General features: G+C 42.6%; 1 protein-coding gene across 6 annotated transcripts; it reads left to right on the top strand.

The window, feature by feature from the left end:
- On the top strand, nucleotides 1,912-7,040 carry LOC8073672 (uncharacterized CRM domain-containing protein At3g25440, chloroplastic). Of its 6 annotated transcripts, none has more exons than XR_002454351.1 (9): nucleotides 1,912-2,253; nucleotides 2,336-2,687; nucleotides 2,798-3,199; nucleotides 3,356-3,590; nucleotides 3,921-4,058; nucleotides 4,193-4,268; nucleotides 5,663-5,749; nucleotides 6,004-6,070; nucleotides 6,544-7,040. XR_002454351.1 is itself a non-coding variant. In XM_002448021.2 (4 exons), exons 1-4 carry the CDS (start codon nucleotides 2,183-2,185, stop codon nucleotides 3,545-3,547), a joined length of 1,017 nt encoding a protein of 338 aa, XP_002448066.1. In that variant the 5' UTR covers nucleotides 1,912-2,182; the 3' UTR covers nucleotides 3,548-3,915. The 6 variants fall into 6 exon arrangements, 1 of the variants encoding a protein (XP_002448066.1); XR_002454349.1 differs by having other exon boundaries at nucleotides 5,595-5,749; XR_002454350.1 differs by lacking the exon at nucleotides 6,004-6,070.

Here is a 15,677-nt window from a genome sequence, read left to right as displayed (position 1 = left end):
GCGCTGGATGCATATCCCCTCACTTTTGAGAGAGAGTACACTTTTTTTTCAGCACAAAAGAAAGAGTACGCTTTTAATCGTGTGGATCACGTCGGATGGGTGAAGTTTCACACTTTGACCTACACATTTGCAACACATGCAACAAGGGATGCTTCAAGGCTTACGAACCGAGCTCCTCTGCACAACGAGGTGTGCGGCCATGAAAACCCTCGTTGCCTTCGCTCGAGAGTTTTTGGTGTTTACCATTCCCTCCGGACATAAAAAAAAACTCGTTTTCTAAGAAATTAAATAGTTTAAATTTTAACTAAAATTATATAAAATTACTAGCATTTATGATACAAAATAAGTACTATTGAATTTATTATAAATTATATTTTTTATAGAAAACTTTATTATATGTAAAAGTAATAATATTAATTATTAATAATCTGGTCAAAAACTCAAACTAGTTTGATTAACATGAACTCAAATTAGTTACCATAAACTATGGAGGAGTACCACGATAGTACATACGGAGGATTAAATCGTAGGATATCGGCTGCGTTTTTTTTTAAAAAAGAAAAGGGGGTATTGGTTGTCTTTGTCTCTTTGATAGCCGATCACGGAGACGTAACAGATAGGCGCGGTAGGCTATCAGTTTCAGCAGGTACTACGTACTACATACTACGGCCTTGTTTAGTTCTAAAAATTATTAAAATTCGTGTCACATAAATCTTTAGACATATATATATATATATATATATAGATAAGAAAGTAACTAATTATATAGTTTATCTGTAATTTACGAAACGAATTCTTTTAAACCTAATTAATCTATGATTGCACAATAATTACCAATATAAACGAAGATGCTATAGAAGCCAAAGCCAAAATTTTTCACCAACTTTACTATCGCTAAAAGCGAATGTAAAACCAACCTCGCATCGGTCAGCCAGGGCGGGCCCTAGGTGTGATGACATAGGCTCTCACCTCTCATTGGTCGGGAAAACCGACGGCTGAGGCTCAATCGCGCGGTTCAGCGTCCCATTACCGTACACGTCGCCATCGGACCAACTCGGGGCAGCTTGGAAGCTTGTCAGACGTTGGCGTCTGGTGGAGAATTAGCACGTTCGTTTTGCACATAAGGTATAGTTAAAAATATTATTTACTAATTTGTTATAATAAAAAAACACTACTAAATAATTGGTAAATTAGATAAATAATCTCAAACAAATAAGGTAAAAGATTGCTGCCTCACACTAACAGCGGCGCTGCCTCCAGAAAGCCGCGAACCAATCACGTTCACCATTTCAAATGGTAAATAGTTATATACTATCCGTATACACACTAAAAACTATTATATCTATCATAACAAAATGGTTTTTTGAGTTTCTGACGAGCCAAATGATTTGAAGTTTGATCAATATTGTATTAAAAAAGTACTACTTATAAAACATAAAAAATATTTTCTCCATTCTAAAATTATAAGACTTTTGATTTTTCTAGATATATTGTTTACCCTAGGTATTTTCTCCATTCCCTGCTTCCTGTCGTCAGTCATCACGTGGCGGCGGCTCGCCTGCGCAGCTGCGCTCACGCGCTCAGTGGTCGACGTCCACGCCGAATCGCCGGCAACATGGACCACGCTACCCCTGCCAAGAAGCCGATGCCGCCGCCGCCGCCAGGTTCGCCTTCTGAGCGCCGGTGCCGATCTGCCCCGCGCGTCTGGCCGTCCCCTTGTCTGCCGGCCTGCCGGCGTCCCCTGCGGCCTGTGCAGTGCCTTTCTCTGCCTCTGCTCCTCGCCTTCTCTGAAAGGCGAACCTGGCCTGACGTCCTACTAGTTGGCCCACTAACACTCTATAGCTCATATAGTTTTTAGGCCCATAAGGCCATAAGTGAAGCCCATTACGAAGACTAGGGCCTCCGATACAGCTCCCGTCCGCGCGGTCCGCCCGAAGTCACGAAGCGCCGGCGCCGCCCACTGCCTTCGATAGGCCGACTGTCCGAGTCGCCGGAGGCCGGAGACCCGGCTGCAGCCTGAGCAGCGAAGGCCGGAGCGCCGGCTGCAGGCTGCAGCGGGGGGCGACTGAAGCCCCAGGCTGACAGCTGGCCAGGCCGCCACCGCCACTGCCGAGGCCCCAGGCGGCCAGCGGGGCCCATCCTCCTTGGCCGTTGGGTGGCCTCTCTAGTGCCCGTCGGCGCCATGGCGGCCCTCGTGCCATGGATCCTACGGCGGCGACCTGTCCGCTCTGCCACGTCTCTGGTCTCCATTCGGTTAGTCCCCTCGCCCCGCCAGCTCAACCGCCGTTTTCATGCTTGGTCTAATCTCCGCCGAATCGGCTGTTTTATTTTTCAGTGATTCATGGCATCGAATGTGCGGCTCCTCTTCCTCATCTCCTGCAGCGTCGTTCGAGTGTTTGTGGGGATGGTTTGGGCCAGAGGAACACAGGCGGAGGTGGAGGCCGTGGTTTCAGCAGCCCGTGAGGTGCGGGAGCACGGGGATCACACTCGATACGGACGGCAAGTTTGCGAGGTTCGGGGTCGGCGACACGGGCGTCGCCAAACAGAAGGGGAGGCAGCAGTCGCCTCCAAAGAAGAAGATGTCCAGGAAGGCCAAGGTCAACCAGCTTAAGTGGTACCGCCTCAAGGCCAAGAAGAAGATGAAGTCCCCCAACCCCGAAGTTAGGATCAGATACAAGCTTGAAAAGGTCTGGATTTCAACTAAATTACGGTGCATTGTTTGTGCTAGCTTGCCAATGGATTTGTTGATTTACTAGGATTAATAGTTGTATTGACAAGTTGTTTCGTGGATATTTAGGCTAAGAGGAAGGAGGAATGGTTGATTGAGAAGCTGAGGAAGTATGATGTCCCGAGGACACCGGAGCCAGTTCATGACCCTGAGATTCTTACTGAGGAGGAGAAGTTTTATCTCAAGCGAACTGGGGAGAAGAAGAAGAATTATGTTCCTGTTGGGAGGAGAGGGGTTTTTGGTGGTGTGGTTCTCAACATGCACCTCCATTGGAAGAATCATGAGACTGTGAAGGTGGTTTGCAAGCCTTGTCGACCTGGACAAGTTTACGAGTATGCTGAGGAATTAACAAGGCTCAGCAAAGGCACAATCATTGATATTAAACCCAATAATACAATTATGTTTTATCGGGGGAAGAACTATGTGCAACCACAGGTGATGTCACCTCCAGATACTCTTTCAAAGCAGAAGGTAACTAAAGCTAGTTTTTGTGCTACAGTAAACTCTGCAGCTTGATGTCCAGATATACCTGATGTTTCTTTTATATATATACATCAACATCAGTCTGATTTACTCAGTTTTATTTAGGCCTTTATGTAATGATGATTTTTTTTTGGTCCACCATAGGCCTTAGAGAAATATAGATATCTACAATCCCTTGAGCATACCAGCCAGTTTATTGAGAAGCTAGAGAAGGAGCTTGAAGATTACAAGAAGCATGTTGCTTTATTCAAGAACCGTGAGGGAGTTGCTTCTGAGAAAATCAGCAACGAACATTCCACTGTTGACGATCCTGCAACTACCTTAGATTCTAAATGAGCTCTTTGGACATGCTGGCATAATAGATCTTTCAGTAGTGAAGGTTTGGTCAAATCTTGCAAGCCTACAAAGCTCAATGTTCACTATTCATAATATGCTGCCTTCAATTGTGGTGATATAGGGAGGTAGCTTGAAAACTCAGATTCAGGTAGAATATAATAGTCATAGGATTTTGAAGGCATGAGCTGTAGTCCTGGTTGGTGGAAAGCTGTATTACTTGAAAAATACCTCGATCATCAATCTATCTCCATAAGGCAAGGCTATTAGCATGACACTGAGTGCAGATCAGCCTTTTAATATTTGTGCAATCTTTCCTGTAAACACTTTTATGATAAAATAGGACATTCTTTTGAATTGGCCCCCTTTTATGTAGGCTTTTCACTTCTCAAGCTTCCTTGCTACATAGAAGACAATGAATTGTAGTTTTGGAGCTGGAATAGTACTGCAGGTCCCTCTCAGAAATAAAGACGTTTACTGTGATTGCAAAGGATCGTGGTCTACACTGCCACAGGTTTACACTGTACTCAAAGCATTCTTGCACCAATGGAGGACGTCAGAAGTGCGCAAGATTTTTGTGCCTCAGTTGGGCGTCGTTGCATGAACTTTGAAACAACTTGTTGGTCTACATTTGTGTGCTTTTTGCAGGTACTGGGCTGTTCCTGAGAAGATGTGCATGTGCAGAAGGACAATGATGACTTTAAGGATTGGCTCGATAAAAAGGGTAATTATGAGTATGATGTAATTTTAATTGTTTTATGTTGATACTTGGATGATTAATTCAGGTGCTATGGAGTAATTTGTTAAAGGGTATCCTTGCTATCTAGAGGTTAGCAATGGGGGAGCACAGGATTAGAGTGCTGAATTCTTAAGTTTGAAAATGAGGCCGCTACACTCTCCCATTGCTATGTTTTGTCAAATAATGTAATTTATGTCCCTGCACAAAGGAACGTTAATTGAGTTTCTTTATTAGTTTATTATATGTTTGTATGTTTGGGGAATAGGTATTTACATACTGCCTATGAAGGATTCTTCTATGATGATTATGTGTTATTCTAACAATAAATATAAGAGAAGTGTAACTAATGAGACTGTGATCGAAAATATGGCATTATTGATTATATAAGACATTTTGAAGGGGGGAAATGGAGTGTCTTCTTGTATTAAATTTAGACCTCTCTTATTCCTATCTTGTATCAAGGAAAATTATGTCAAATAGTTGAGAGAGGAGCCTCAAAGAGCTTGAAACTTTTAGAAATCATAAGCCTCGATACTACATGTACTCCTAGTTCTTTTTTGTGACATTGGTAGACTTCTAGTTCTTCTGCTACCTTAATAACTTTTGACTCTAGTTATGGGTATATCTCTAAATCTCTCCTATACCCGGACGATCTGAAGCACTTCATAAAGGCTGGTATAGAAAATCAACATAACTTAATTAGGCTCTGTTTGGATGGATTAGAGCTATCTGTTAGTTCGGATTAGGACTAGAACTAGTTGTTAGTTGGCTAAAAATTAGTCCTGTGTTGTTTGCATCCTAGGACTAATGGGTAATACTATTTCCACGCAAATACCTTTGTTGCCTACCTATTGCTTTCCCCACGCGGGAGGGTATTTTTTACCTTTTCGAGATTTGGTTGCCCCTATTAGACCCAATTAGCTGGGTTTTGCCAACTAGTAGACTAACAACTAGTTAGAGGCTTAGCTAAAGGTTAGTTCACTCATTAACTCACCTGTTTGGGTCCTTATGGGCTAAAAATTAGTCAACTAGCTTTTAGTTAGGTGGATCAATTAATATGCTAAGTGCATAAGTTTCATATTAAGAAAGGGAGCATTATGGAGAATGATCTCCTGGTTCTATTGCCAGAATCGTTGAGAAAATGGCATAGCTACCAAATATGACTCATGCCGATCCTTTAACATAATAGTGCTGGGGAACCTGATTGTGCCCTTATGTCTGTGCTTCACAAGCATTATAATTTTATTGGCAATGAGTTTTTGGAAGTTGCGGTATTGAAAACAGCTGCATATTCATTACTCATGTATGTAGGCCTGCCTTGCCAACACTAAGTGGGAGCTCAGAAGTTAATTTTCCCACTAACTCTGATCCTAAGACAGGCACTGGATCTTCCTGAGGCCGGCGTCACATCAAGCCTAAGCGACCTCTGCTGAACCCAACAAGATCAACTACCAATGGCAGCTACGGTTAGTAATATAGGAGTAATCCACTAGAGATCTTGTGGCTAAACTCCTTAATAATTTCTAACACTGGATACCAATGCACTATCACAATAGCTCGTTTACGAGAGGATAATGTTTGGTGGTACCCCAGCCTGCATCAAGTGCAGTCACTCATGCATGATGCATCCCAGACACATGTATATTGTTGCAAAGACTTGCATGTTCGCTTGGCTGAAAAGCCATGGTTGAAAATACGGTTCGCTGATTTGTTATGACAGAAAAACATTGCTAAATGGCTGGTAGGTTTGACAGATAAGCTCAAGCGAACAGGCTGACCCGATTCAAGTAAGATGCTTGGCTCATCAGAATTACGAATTTATGTTCATTGACTTAACACATACCTTACACCTTACTTAAAGCAATTGCTCTTCATACTTAGCTAACTGTAGGTACAAATTTAGAGGCATTATTCCAATCTATATACCAGCCCTTTGGAAAATAGAAGTTCCCCAAGAGTTCATTTCTTTTTATGGCTGCTTTCCAAAAATAAGCTTTTAACCAGAGAGAAGAAAAGTAGATGATCCTTCGCGTCTTTTTTGTTCAGAGGCTGAATCAATCAATCATCTGTTTTTGAATGTGTAGTTGCAAAACAGCTCTGGGAAGCAATCTTAGCTGTTTTTTAATAGGGCTTGTGGTGTAAATTTCTTAGCTGTTGGACAGATGTGGCTTATAGTGATAAAAAGTTTGTGGTAGCTAATATTTTCTCTGCTGCAGCCCTGTGGGGGCTTTGGAAATTAAGGAATGGTTTATGTTTTCAGGGGAACACTTGGAAAGATGCAAAGTCTGTAATTCTGAAGATTCTGATCACGATCCAAGGGTGGTCGGTGCTCTGCCTGCCAGGATTTCAGCTCCAAGCTTGCTGCCTTGAAGAAGGATAGCAGTCAGCCCAGCAAGGTTGACATGCTGCTGAATGGAGAAGATTTCTATTCTTGAATGCTATGAATTGGAAGGACAAGACTTTGCAGGCTGAAGCAGAAGAGTTGCTCTCCAGGAGTTCGTCTGTTGAGGAGGCGGTTGAATCTGGGAAATGGCTGAATTTAGCTGCGCTTGGTGTTTCCTGGGATATGTGAGGGAGTTGGAGTTTGTTTTGTGCTGGGTTCTCTGGGTGGTTCTTAGGCCCTGTTCGCTTGAACTTATCTGTCAAATCTACCATCCATTCAATAATGTTTTTCTCTCATGACAAATCAGTAAACTTATCTGCCGAATTTGTGTGTTGGATATGATAGGTGGGTGTGTTCCACCTGGATGCTGTCAACTTGGTTGTCTAGATTAAGGCAGGGGCTTGGCCCTATATATAACTCTAAAAACTGATAGGTACAAATTAACTTTCACTGGAACTGATGGCACTGCTGAAGCGAACTCTTTTGCTTTGGCAACATTGCACGCCAAATCGTTGGCAAACCTTGCGACAGTCCTGAATACACATTGGCTGCGCCCACCAGATCTGGCAGCTATCATATCTCTGAGGTTCACATTAGCCCTATTAATTGGAATGGTGTCATTACAATTCTACTAGTTAGGAGAAATACCATTACTATTCATGATATTGGAAGTATGTCATTACAATTTCGTAAATCTCTGAAATATACCAATACATACCCTTTCAATTCATTTATCTAAACTTTTGGACCAAACTGCCCTCTTCTCCCTCTTCCATTTTCTACAAACTGACCACACTATAGTTGTATGGGTACCTGAGCCTAGCCCAAACACAGTACCTATCAATGTCGTCATAGTCGCTGCAAATTTATGGAAGCTTGGCCTGCCTAAACATGCTTAGGACTCCTTGCTCCACTCGTTCCAGCTCCCTTTGGTGGTGGCCAAGGACCGGCTCGCCGACGTCTTCCATGACGTGGCCATAGGAGAGTGCTCGATGAAGCCGAAAGCGCACCATGATGTGCCCACAAGCTCGTGCTTCTGCCCTGCGACCAGCACAGCCATGGATATGGCTGCTTCTTTCTCTAGAGGCTCTGTGTTGTACGATAAGTTGGAGCATGTCGTCTAAGGGCAGGCGGATGTGCCAGCATGCCGCAGATACGTGGTGAATTGGTGAGCCCTGAGAGGCATGGGGCTGGTGTGCCGGCACGGGCGCAGTGGTGGGTTGGCGAGCAAGGTTCTGTGAGGCTGGTGCACATGAACAAGCTGCGGCGATGCATGCCTCTGGCCATGCTTAGGCGGTGTCTAGCTCGTGAAGAGGGCAATTTAGTCTAAAGTTTCAGACAAATGAATCAAGGGGTAAGTAATGGTATATTTCAAAGACTTGTGAAATTGTAATGGCACCTTTCTAATACAACGAATAATAATGGTATATTTTCAAAGCGTGATATTTATAATGAAATAGGAGGGCCTTGCGCCCTTACCATTGGCCCTATTATTAGCTGACCTGACCAATCCAGGCAATCCTATGATTTAGCCAAGAGAGTTAGTTCATTGCAGAATTAATTCCTAAAACAAAAAGGACTGCTCCTCAATTCCTCGTATATGTATAGCCACATGCGTATTTGCCTGTTATCCTTTCACATATGCTCAATTTCTTTATATACCGAAAACAGATGTGGAAAAAACATGAACCTGCTATCATGGAGATGCAAAACCTACGTATGATGTAGGAACTGATGTTGCACTACAATCACCATCAAAGAAGTTCCATACATACACAACCTTAAGTAATCACACGTGCTTAGAAACAGAAGAATTTTCAGTGATCGGATTTTTATGTCTCAATATATATCAGTATTATAATAATAAAATTGCTGCAGTCCCAAATGTTAAAGACCTAAAACTCCAACATGGCAAGCCTCCTGATCATCATATAGAAGGTGGCGTGTGGTTTAGATCCTTCCTCGATGGGGCAGACTAGGGGCGACACGGTCAACTGGTCAAGCGCGCGCGTGAGAGAGAGAGAGAGAGCAGGAGAGGCAGCGGTGACTCGACTTGGCGTCGCCATCGCTCGAGAGAGTGTGTTTGGCTTCGATGGGCCACTGCCGATGATGGTGCGAGGCGTAGGCTAGGCGTTTTGGCCGGGTGGGCAGGGTAGGGGCTCGGGTATGGACGACAGAGAGATTTGCGGCAACCCAGGGAGGAACATACACCAACAGAGAACAAACTCAGAACACGGTTTTTCTACCATTAAGGGCATATGCTCTCACTCTCTCACCTATTGGATTCGCATTGAGAAGTGTGCAAACACATATCTCAATGTAGTTTCGCATTAAGATGTGTGTTTGTACATTTCTCAATACGAATCCAATAGATGAGAGAGTGGGAGCATATGTTGATAGGAAAAACTTTACCCCAACAGAGAACATACTCGCTCTTGCCCTATCTCTCGCCGGTCGTCAACCATGGCAACAATGGCGTCGACTCTCTAGCGGGCTCGGGCTGCCCGTGAGGCATCACTCGCCGCCGCGGTAGCCACATCTCGCGCCTCTGGCTGGTGTCCTGCTTAGCACGTGTGGCTGCAGTCGTCGCTCACGCTACCACTTAGGCTTAGGCCTCATATGTCCCCTCAAGAGCTGCCCAAATCGTAGTGATGCCTCCACGAAGGCACGCGATGTGGAATTTCATTGTATTGAGTTCTTTCTTAGATCTAAATGGAGTGGAATAGAGAAATAAAAAAGACCTTTCATATAAAAATGAAAAAATAGTATGTCATATATCTCACTTGGACAAAACAAATTCGAAGCAATTTTCTCTTATCCTCATGTGTTTCTTCCTTTAGATAAACACTCGAAAATCCCCTTACAATTACAAAAATTTGCAATTGGTACTCAAAATACTTCAATTGGTACACCCAAGAAATAGGCCAATTCGACAGCTTTTTGTTCAACTTTACTATATTACAATTACTAATGGTAGAATATGTATCATATTAAATAAAACATCATTGTTAGGAAAATGGGTTTTGCCAATAGTATTTTGATTGCCAGTTCATATTAAAGTGAGAGATTTTCACCACCTATTTGTATGAAAAACTGACAATGACATTTAGGGAGGTTTTGAGCGGTGAAAATCATTTTCACCACTAGTTTGTATCAAAATCATTTTCACCACCCATACATGCTGCTAAGCGGCTCAACCACTTGAGCCCCCCCCCCCCACCCCTCGCTCTGTATCACTTGCTTGTGCTTCCAGTGGACGATAGGCAAAACCTATCCGCATGCATGTCACCTTAAATGATGCCTATGGTATGCTCCCTCTCTCATCATGATTCTTCTCCCCTTCAGACCTATGCTCTCTCTCTCTCTCTCTACCTCTTTTCATCCTTTCTCTCTCCTGCTAATGGTACCCTATTTGGAGGGTTGGCCCGACACGGCGATAGACAACCAAAGGTACTTGGCTGCCCCTAATACTGTATATTTTGTACCCGTCGTCCAAGTTAGGGTTTGAGTTTTCCTTAGATTAGTTTGTCTCCGAATAGTTTCACTATATATCAGTTTGTGGAACCTCAACTTTTGAATTTAATCAATCATCTGCAAACTGAGTTACATCTATCTTGCCTTGTTTGTGCAGTAAATACAAACCACAACGGGTGGGCGCCCTCCCCTTATCTCCTATCATCTATTTCGCATTAAGATTCATGCTGGAGTGCTCCAAAATTTGTGTCCTAGTGTTTTAAAATCTAAGTATAATTGTTTTTTAGACCTGTACGAATCACGGAACAAAACGAACAGTAGGATAAAGGGTACGCGCCCACCCCATTGTGGGAGTTGCAAGTTGCTTTTTGTGTTCTTGAATCATAGGCAATGATTAGCCTTTGTGGTGAGATTAATTGGACAACATATGGTTGATGACTAGATGAGACATGGTGACGTGATTGCAAGGTTCGTGTCTTTGTAATCCAAAGCCGGATCATGTGTGCAAAAGCCTCCACTAAATCAAAAATCACCTTCATCTAACGGGATGTATGCATCGCTGGGTTCTCTTAGTCACGTTGGTGTTCGAGAGTAGTATTATGCTACTATGAACGACGAACCTACATGAGAGGCTTCACGAGAACGCGCCAAGGCGACGCTCGCGTGGGCCGTGGTTGTTACGCGCGTGCATGGCGACCTGTGACTGACTTCGGGTTCACGCGCGTTGGGTTCTCGGTCGGCCGCGCTGCAGCCACCGGAGGCCGTGACAAGGACAACGGCGAGTCCTGCCCCTGCGGCTGCGGGGCGTGCAGCGGCACCAACGGCGCACGGCACGGAGGGCGGCGCTATGATGACCACTACTCCAGCCGGGATGGTGAACACTGAACAGGAAGCACCGCCCAGCAGGCGCAGCAGCGCTCCACCTGGGACTTGTTTAGTTCACCTCAAAAACTAAAATCTTTTTAAGATTCCCTATCACATCGAATCTTACGCCACATGGAATATTAAATATAGATGAAAATAAAAACTAATTGCACAGTTTATCTATAAATCACGAGATAAATCTTTTAAGCCTAGTTACTTTATAATTGAATAATGTTTATCAAATAAAAACGAAAGTGCTACAGTTCCGAAAACTTTTCGGAACTAAACAAGGCCCTGATACAAAAGATGGATCCGTAATGAATGGGCCCAAGCCCAGTTGCGGGAGCGTGGCGTGTGTTCCACCGGCCTGCTGCGTGTTCCACTTGCTCGCGTGCGGCGTTGAATACCTGAACTCGATTCAGAAACAACATCATGATATAGCTGAGCAACTCCAAGAGGCAGTTAAAATGTAACTAAAATGTTTGGTAAAGCTAGTACTAAAATGTCTGGTACTAAAATGTTTGGTGATGCTGTTATTTGCACTAGCTTTACCCATCGAAATTTTGGGAGAGCGAGCTAGTACCAAACATTTTACCACAACTACATGAAACCACAACAACGTTCGATGTGCTCGTACTAGCTCGCTCTCCATCCCGGAAATTTCGGTCGCTAGGATTGGCTTAGGCCTTTGTTTACTTCCAACACAAAATTAAAAAAATTTAAAGATTTTCCATCACATGAAATCTTTAGACGTATGCATGAAATATTAAATATAGACAAAAATAAAAACTAATTAGTCTTTTGAACCTAATTAGTCTATAATTGGACAATAATTTACCACAAACAAATGAAAGTATTACAGTACCACAAAATTTTTCCCTTCAGTACTAAACACAGCCTTAGCCAATGCCGCTCTCGCTCGCCATCGCGACTCTGCGTGCGCTCAGCAGGGCAGCCTGTTCCAGCGTATGTTTTTTTTTTTTGAGTGTAAGATAGGGATTATATTACTCAATTGAAATGTTTACATTCAGAAATACAGGAGGAGAGCCAAGCCATACATGACGACCATCTTCAAGTGAACATGCATATTTAACTAGACGATCAGCCTCCCTATTACATTCCCTACCTTCATGTGCAAAACGCACATAATCAAAGGATTTTGCCCTTTCCTGGATATCCTTGAGGATCATCACATAAGTACAAAGAGGCATTTCACTAATGTTCCTCACAATGTTAAGGCAATCTGAAGCCACTATTATCTTTCGAATACCACAATCTTCAGCAAGAGCTAGTGCCTCCAAGCAAGCCATTCCTTCAAGAGTCTCAGGTTCAGTTATATTTGGTATAATCATAGCACTAGGTGCAATGAACTCTCCTCGATCATTACGGCAGACCACTCCAACGGCTCCTTTGGATCCAACCCGGTTTACAGCAGCATCTACATTTATTTTGCATTTACCTTGATCTGGTGCTTTCCAAAGCCGAGTTTTTTGTTTAGACTGATTTTGGTTCCCTCCCTTAAGCTCCATTCCCCTTATCATTTGTAGTTCTTCAATTTGTCGATTGATCGTAACCATTATGGAGAAAGGGCTCTGAAAGACTCCCTCATGAATCGCCTTCCTTCTTGCCTGCCATATTGCCCAACAAGTAACAAGAACACGTATCCCATCAGCTTGAGGAATATTGCAGCACATAAAGGTAATCCAATGTTTTGGGTTAGAGATGCGCAAATGAGAAATTAAGTTTGTTATATCCTCATCTAGTAGAGCCCAAACACATTTGGACATTGTGCAGAAAAGCAAAGAATGCTCCCATGTATCATCAACAGCTCCACAAATTTTACAATGAGATGTAGATGCTAGGTTCCTGCTTTTCAGCACACTCGCAGTTGGTATTGAATTTAGAGCAAGACGCCAACAGAACACTTTAATTTTTGATGGCAACTTCATACTCCATAGTTTTTTCCATTCTTTTTGACTTGTTGCAAAATCAGAACAATTAGCTCGGCCTTCAAAGTAATCCTCCCTACTTTTCTTAAGCTCAATCAACATTCTATAAGCAGAGCGTACAGTAAAAAGACCATTTTTCTCATGATGCCAAGCCCAGCAATCTTTCTGTTTTCTCATGCTTAAAGGCATCTGAAGAATTGCTTCACTGTCAATTGGATAGAAAACACGCTTCACTAACTCAGACTTCCATGTCATAGTGGTATGATCAATCAGTTCACATACTTTTGTTGGAGGGTTAGACTCCTTAGAGCACATAGGCCTACACATACCCTTCCTCGGTATCCAATTGCAGTTCCAGATTTCTGTACTTGATCAACCCTTGTTTCAATACCTCTATCCCATCATATATAGCCCTCCAGGTTTTCGACGGATTATTTCCAAGAGTAGCATTAAGTAGGTCACCTGAGGGAAAATAAACTGATTTCAGGATCTGAGTACAAAGTGATTCTGGCCTAGTAAGAATGCGCCATGCCTGCTTTGCTAGAAGCGCAAGATTGAAAATTTCAATATCTCTAAATCCCAATCCACCCATATATTTTGGTTGAACCATATGTTCCCATGACACCCAATTTGTTTTCCTTTTTCCATTTGCACTTCCCCACCAGAATTTACGTAATAAAGAATTTATGTGATCACACAATCCCCTTGGTAACCTGAAACAACCCATAGTATAAGTGGGAATTGCTTGGGCAACAGATTTAATTAAAACTTCCTTTCCTCCAGCTGATAAGGTTTGTTCTATCCAGCCTTGTACTTTGTTCCAAACTCTATCTTTTAGATATTTGAAAATTCCATTAGTTGTTCTACCGCCTTCAGTTGGTAATCCTAAATATTTTTCATTTAGTGACTCATTGTCGACATGGGTTATAGATTTAATCTCATCTCGAATCACTTGTTTACAACCTTTGCTGAACAGGATTGATGATTTTTCCAAGTTCACTTTTTGACCAGATGCTTCACAATACTTGGTTAGAGATTCATAAACTGCTTGAGCATTCCTTGTTGCTGCCTTGAAAAATAAAAGACTGTCATCAGCAAACAAGAGATGGTTAATCTTTGGAGCAGTACATGATATTTCAATTCCTTGGACACCACCATCTTCACCTACTCCTTTGAGCACACTAGATAGTCCTTCAGCACATAGGAGAAATAAGTATGGAGAAATAGGATCACCTTGTCGAATTCCTCGAGATGGTTTAAATTCCTGAAGTCGTTCTCCATTAAATAAGATTGAGAAGGAGACTGATTTAACACACTTCATAACTTTGTCCACCCACACTCGACTAAAACCTAATTTCAGCATCACGGCCTCAAGGTAGCTCCACTCAACTCTATCATAGGCTTTTGTCATATCTAGTTTCAAGGCACAGTGAGCATTTCTTTTGGATCGATTAGTGCGCATAAAGTGCAAACATTCATATGCCACTAGGACATTGTCAGTAATAACTCTACCAGGGACAAATGCTGATTGCTCTTTAGAGATGATATCCGAGAGAACACATTTCAGTCGATTTGCCAGTGCCTTTGATATAATTTTGTATATCACATTGCATAGGCTAATTGGTCGAAATTGGCTCAAGGAAGTTGGATTTTGTACTTTTGGGATTAGAACAATGAACGTACTATTTATCTCAGTTGGCAACTCATCTCCATTGAGAACATTCAGCACCATCCTTGTTAAATCATCACCACAAACATCCCAGTTGCGCTGAAAGAAATGAGCAGGAAAGCCATCAGGACCTGGCGATTTGGTTGGAAACATTTGAAAAAGAGCATTCTTTACTTCAGTCTCATTAAAAGGAGCGCATAAAAATTGATTCATGTCATCAGTCACCTTACGAGGAATGTGATCAAGTACAAGATTCATATTAGATATGCCTTCAGACTCAAATAAGTTGCGATAAAAATCCACTGCCATCTGATGCAGCTCATACACATTTGTACACTCTGACCCATCTGGTCGATTAAGCTTGACTATTCGATTTCTAATTCTTCTCCTATTTGCTCTTTGGTGAAAAAATTTGGTATTACTATCTCCTTCATGAAGCCAAGTAATGCGAGATCGTTGTCTCCACATTATTTCTTCTTGATAATTCAGCAAAGTAATGCGATTCACTATCTTTTGTTCCTCTTCAGACACGATATTTCTAGATGGATCAACACGCAATTGCTCTAATCTTTTCTTCTGAACACGTAGCTCCTTTCTTACAGCACCAAAAGTCTTCCCTCCCCAGGACTTAAGTTCTTCACCAAGATGGAAAAGTTTATCCTTCATATCCTTTACAGAGTTACAGTGTTGCCCATTCTTCCAGATTTGCTCTATTAGTGAGGATAGCCTCTCATTTGTCTCCCACATTAACTCATATCTGAACGGCTTCCCTTGACACCCTCCACCTTCATTCCTTTCATCTGGCACATGAGATAGGAGAATAGGGCAATGATCAGATTTAACTGTTGTAAGGTGTTGTACTGCAGCCAGAGGAAAACGAGCACACCAATTCACTGAAGCAAGAGCCCTGTCTAGACGAACCCGAACATAGTGTCCACCTGCCACCTTCTTTTCAAAAGTCCAGCCCAAACCAATATAACCAATATCACGAAGCTGACACACATCCACTGCACCTCGAAAGCCCTCCATGAGGTACTCCTCCCTTTCATTTGGAC

Source organism: Sorghum bicolor, chromosome 6 (genome assembly GCF_000003195.3).
Source record: "Sorghum bicolor cultivar BTx623 chromosome 6, Sorghum_bicolor_NCBIv3, whole genome shotgun sequence".
NCBI lineage: Eukaryota > Viridiplantae > Streptophyta > Magnoliopsida > Poales > Poaceae > Sorghum > Sorghum bicolor.
The sequence above is the reverse complement of the archived record's forward strand: the minus strand, read 5'-3'. Positions and strand labels throughout refer to the sequence as shown.

What these genes read in the sequence shown, in the direction of transcription:
- LOC8073672 (XM_002448021.2), top strand. Translation starts at nt 2,183, where the DNA reads ATGGCGGCCCTCGTGCCATGGATCCTACGGCGGCGACCTGTCCGCTCT. An exon ending in ACGTCTCTGGTCTCCATTCG is followed by an intron (nt 2,254 to 2,335) that starts GTTAGTCCCCTC and finishes TTTATTTTTCAG; the next exon opens with TGATTCATGGCATCGAATGT. An exon ending in TCAGATACAAGCTTGAAAAG is followed by an intron (nt 2,688 to 2,797) that starts GTCTGGATTTCA and finishes GTGGATATTTAG; the next exon opens with GCTAAGAGGAAGGAGGAATG.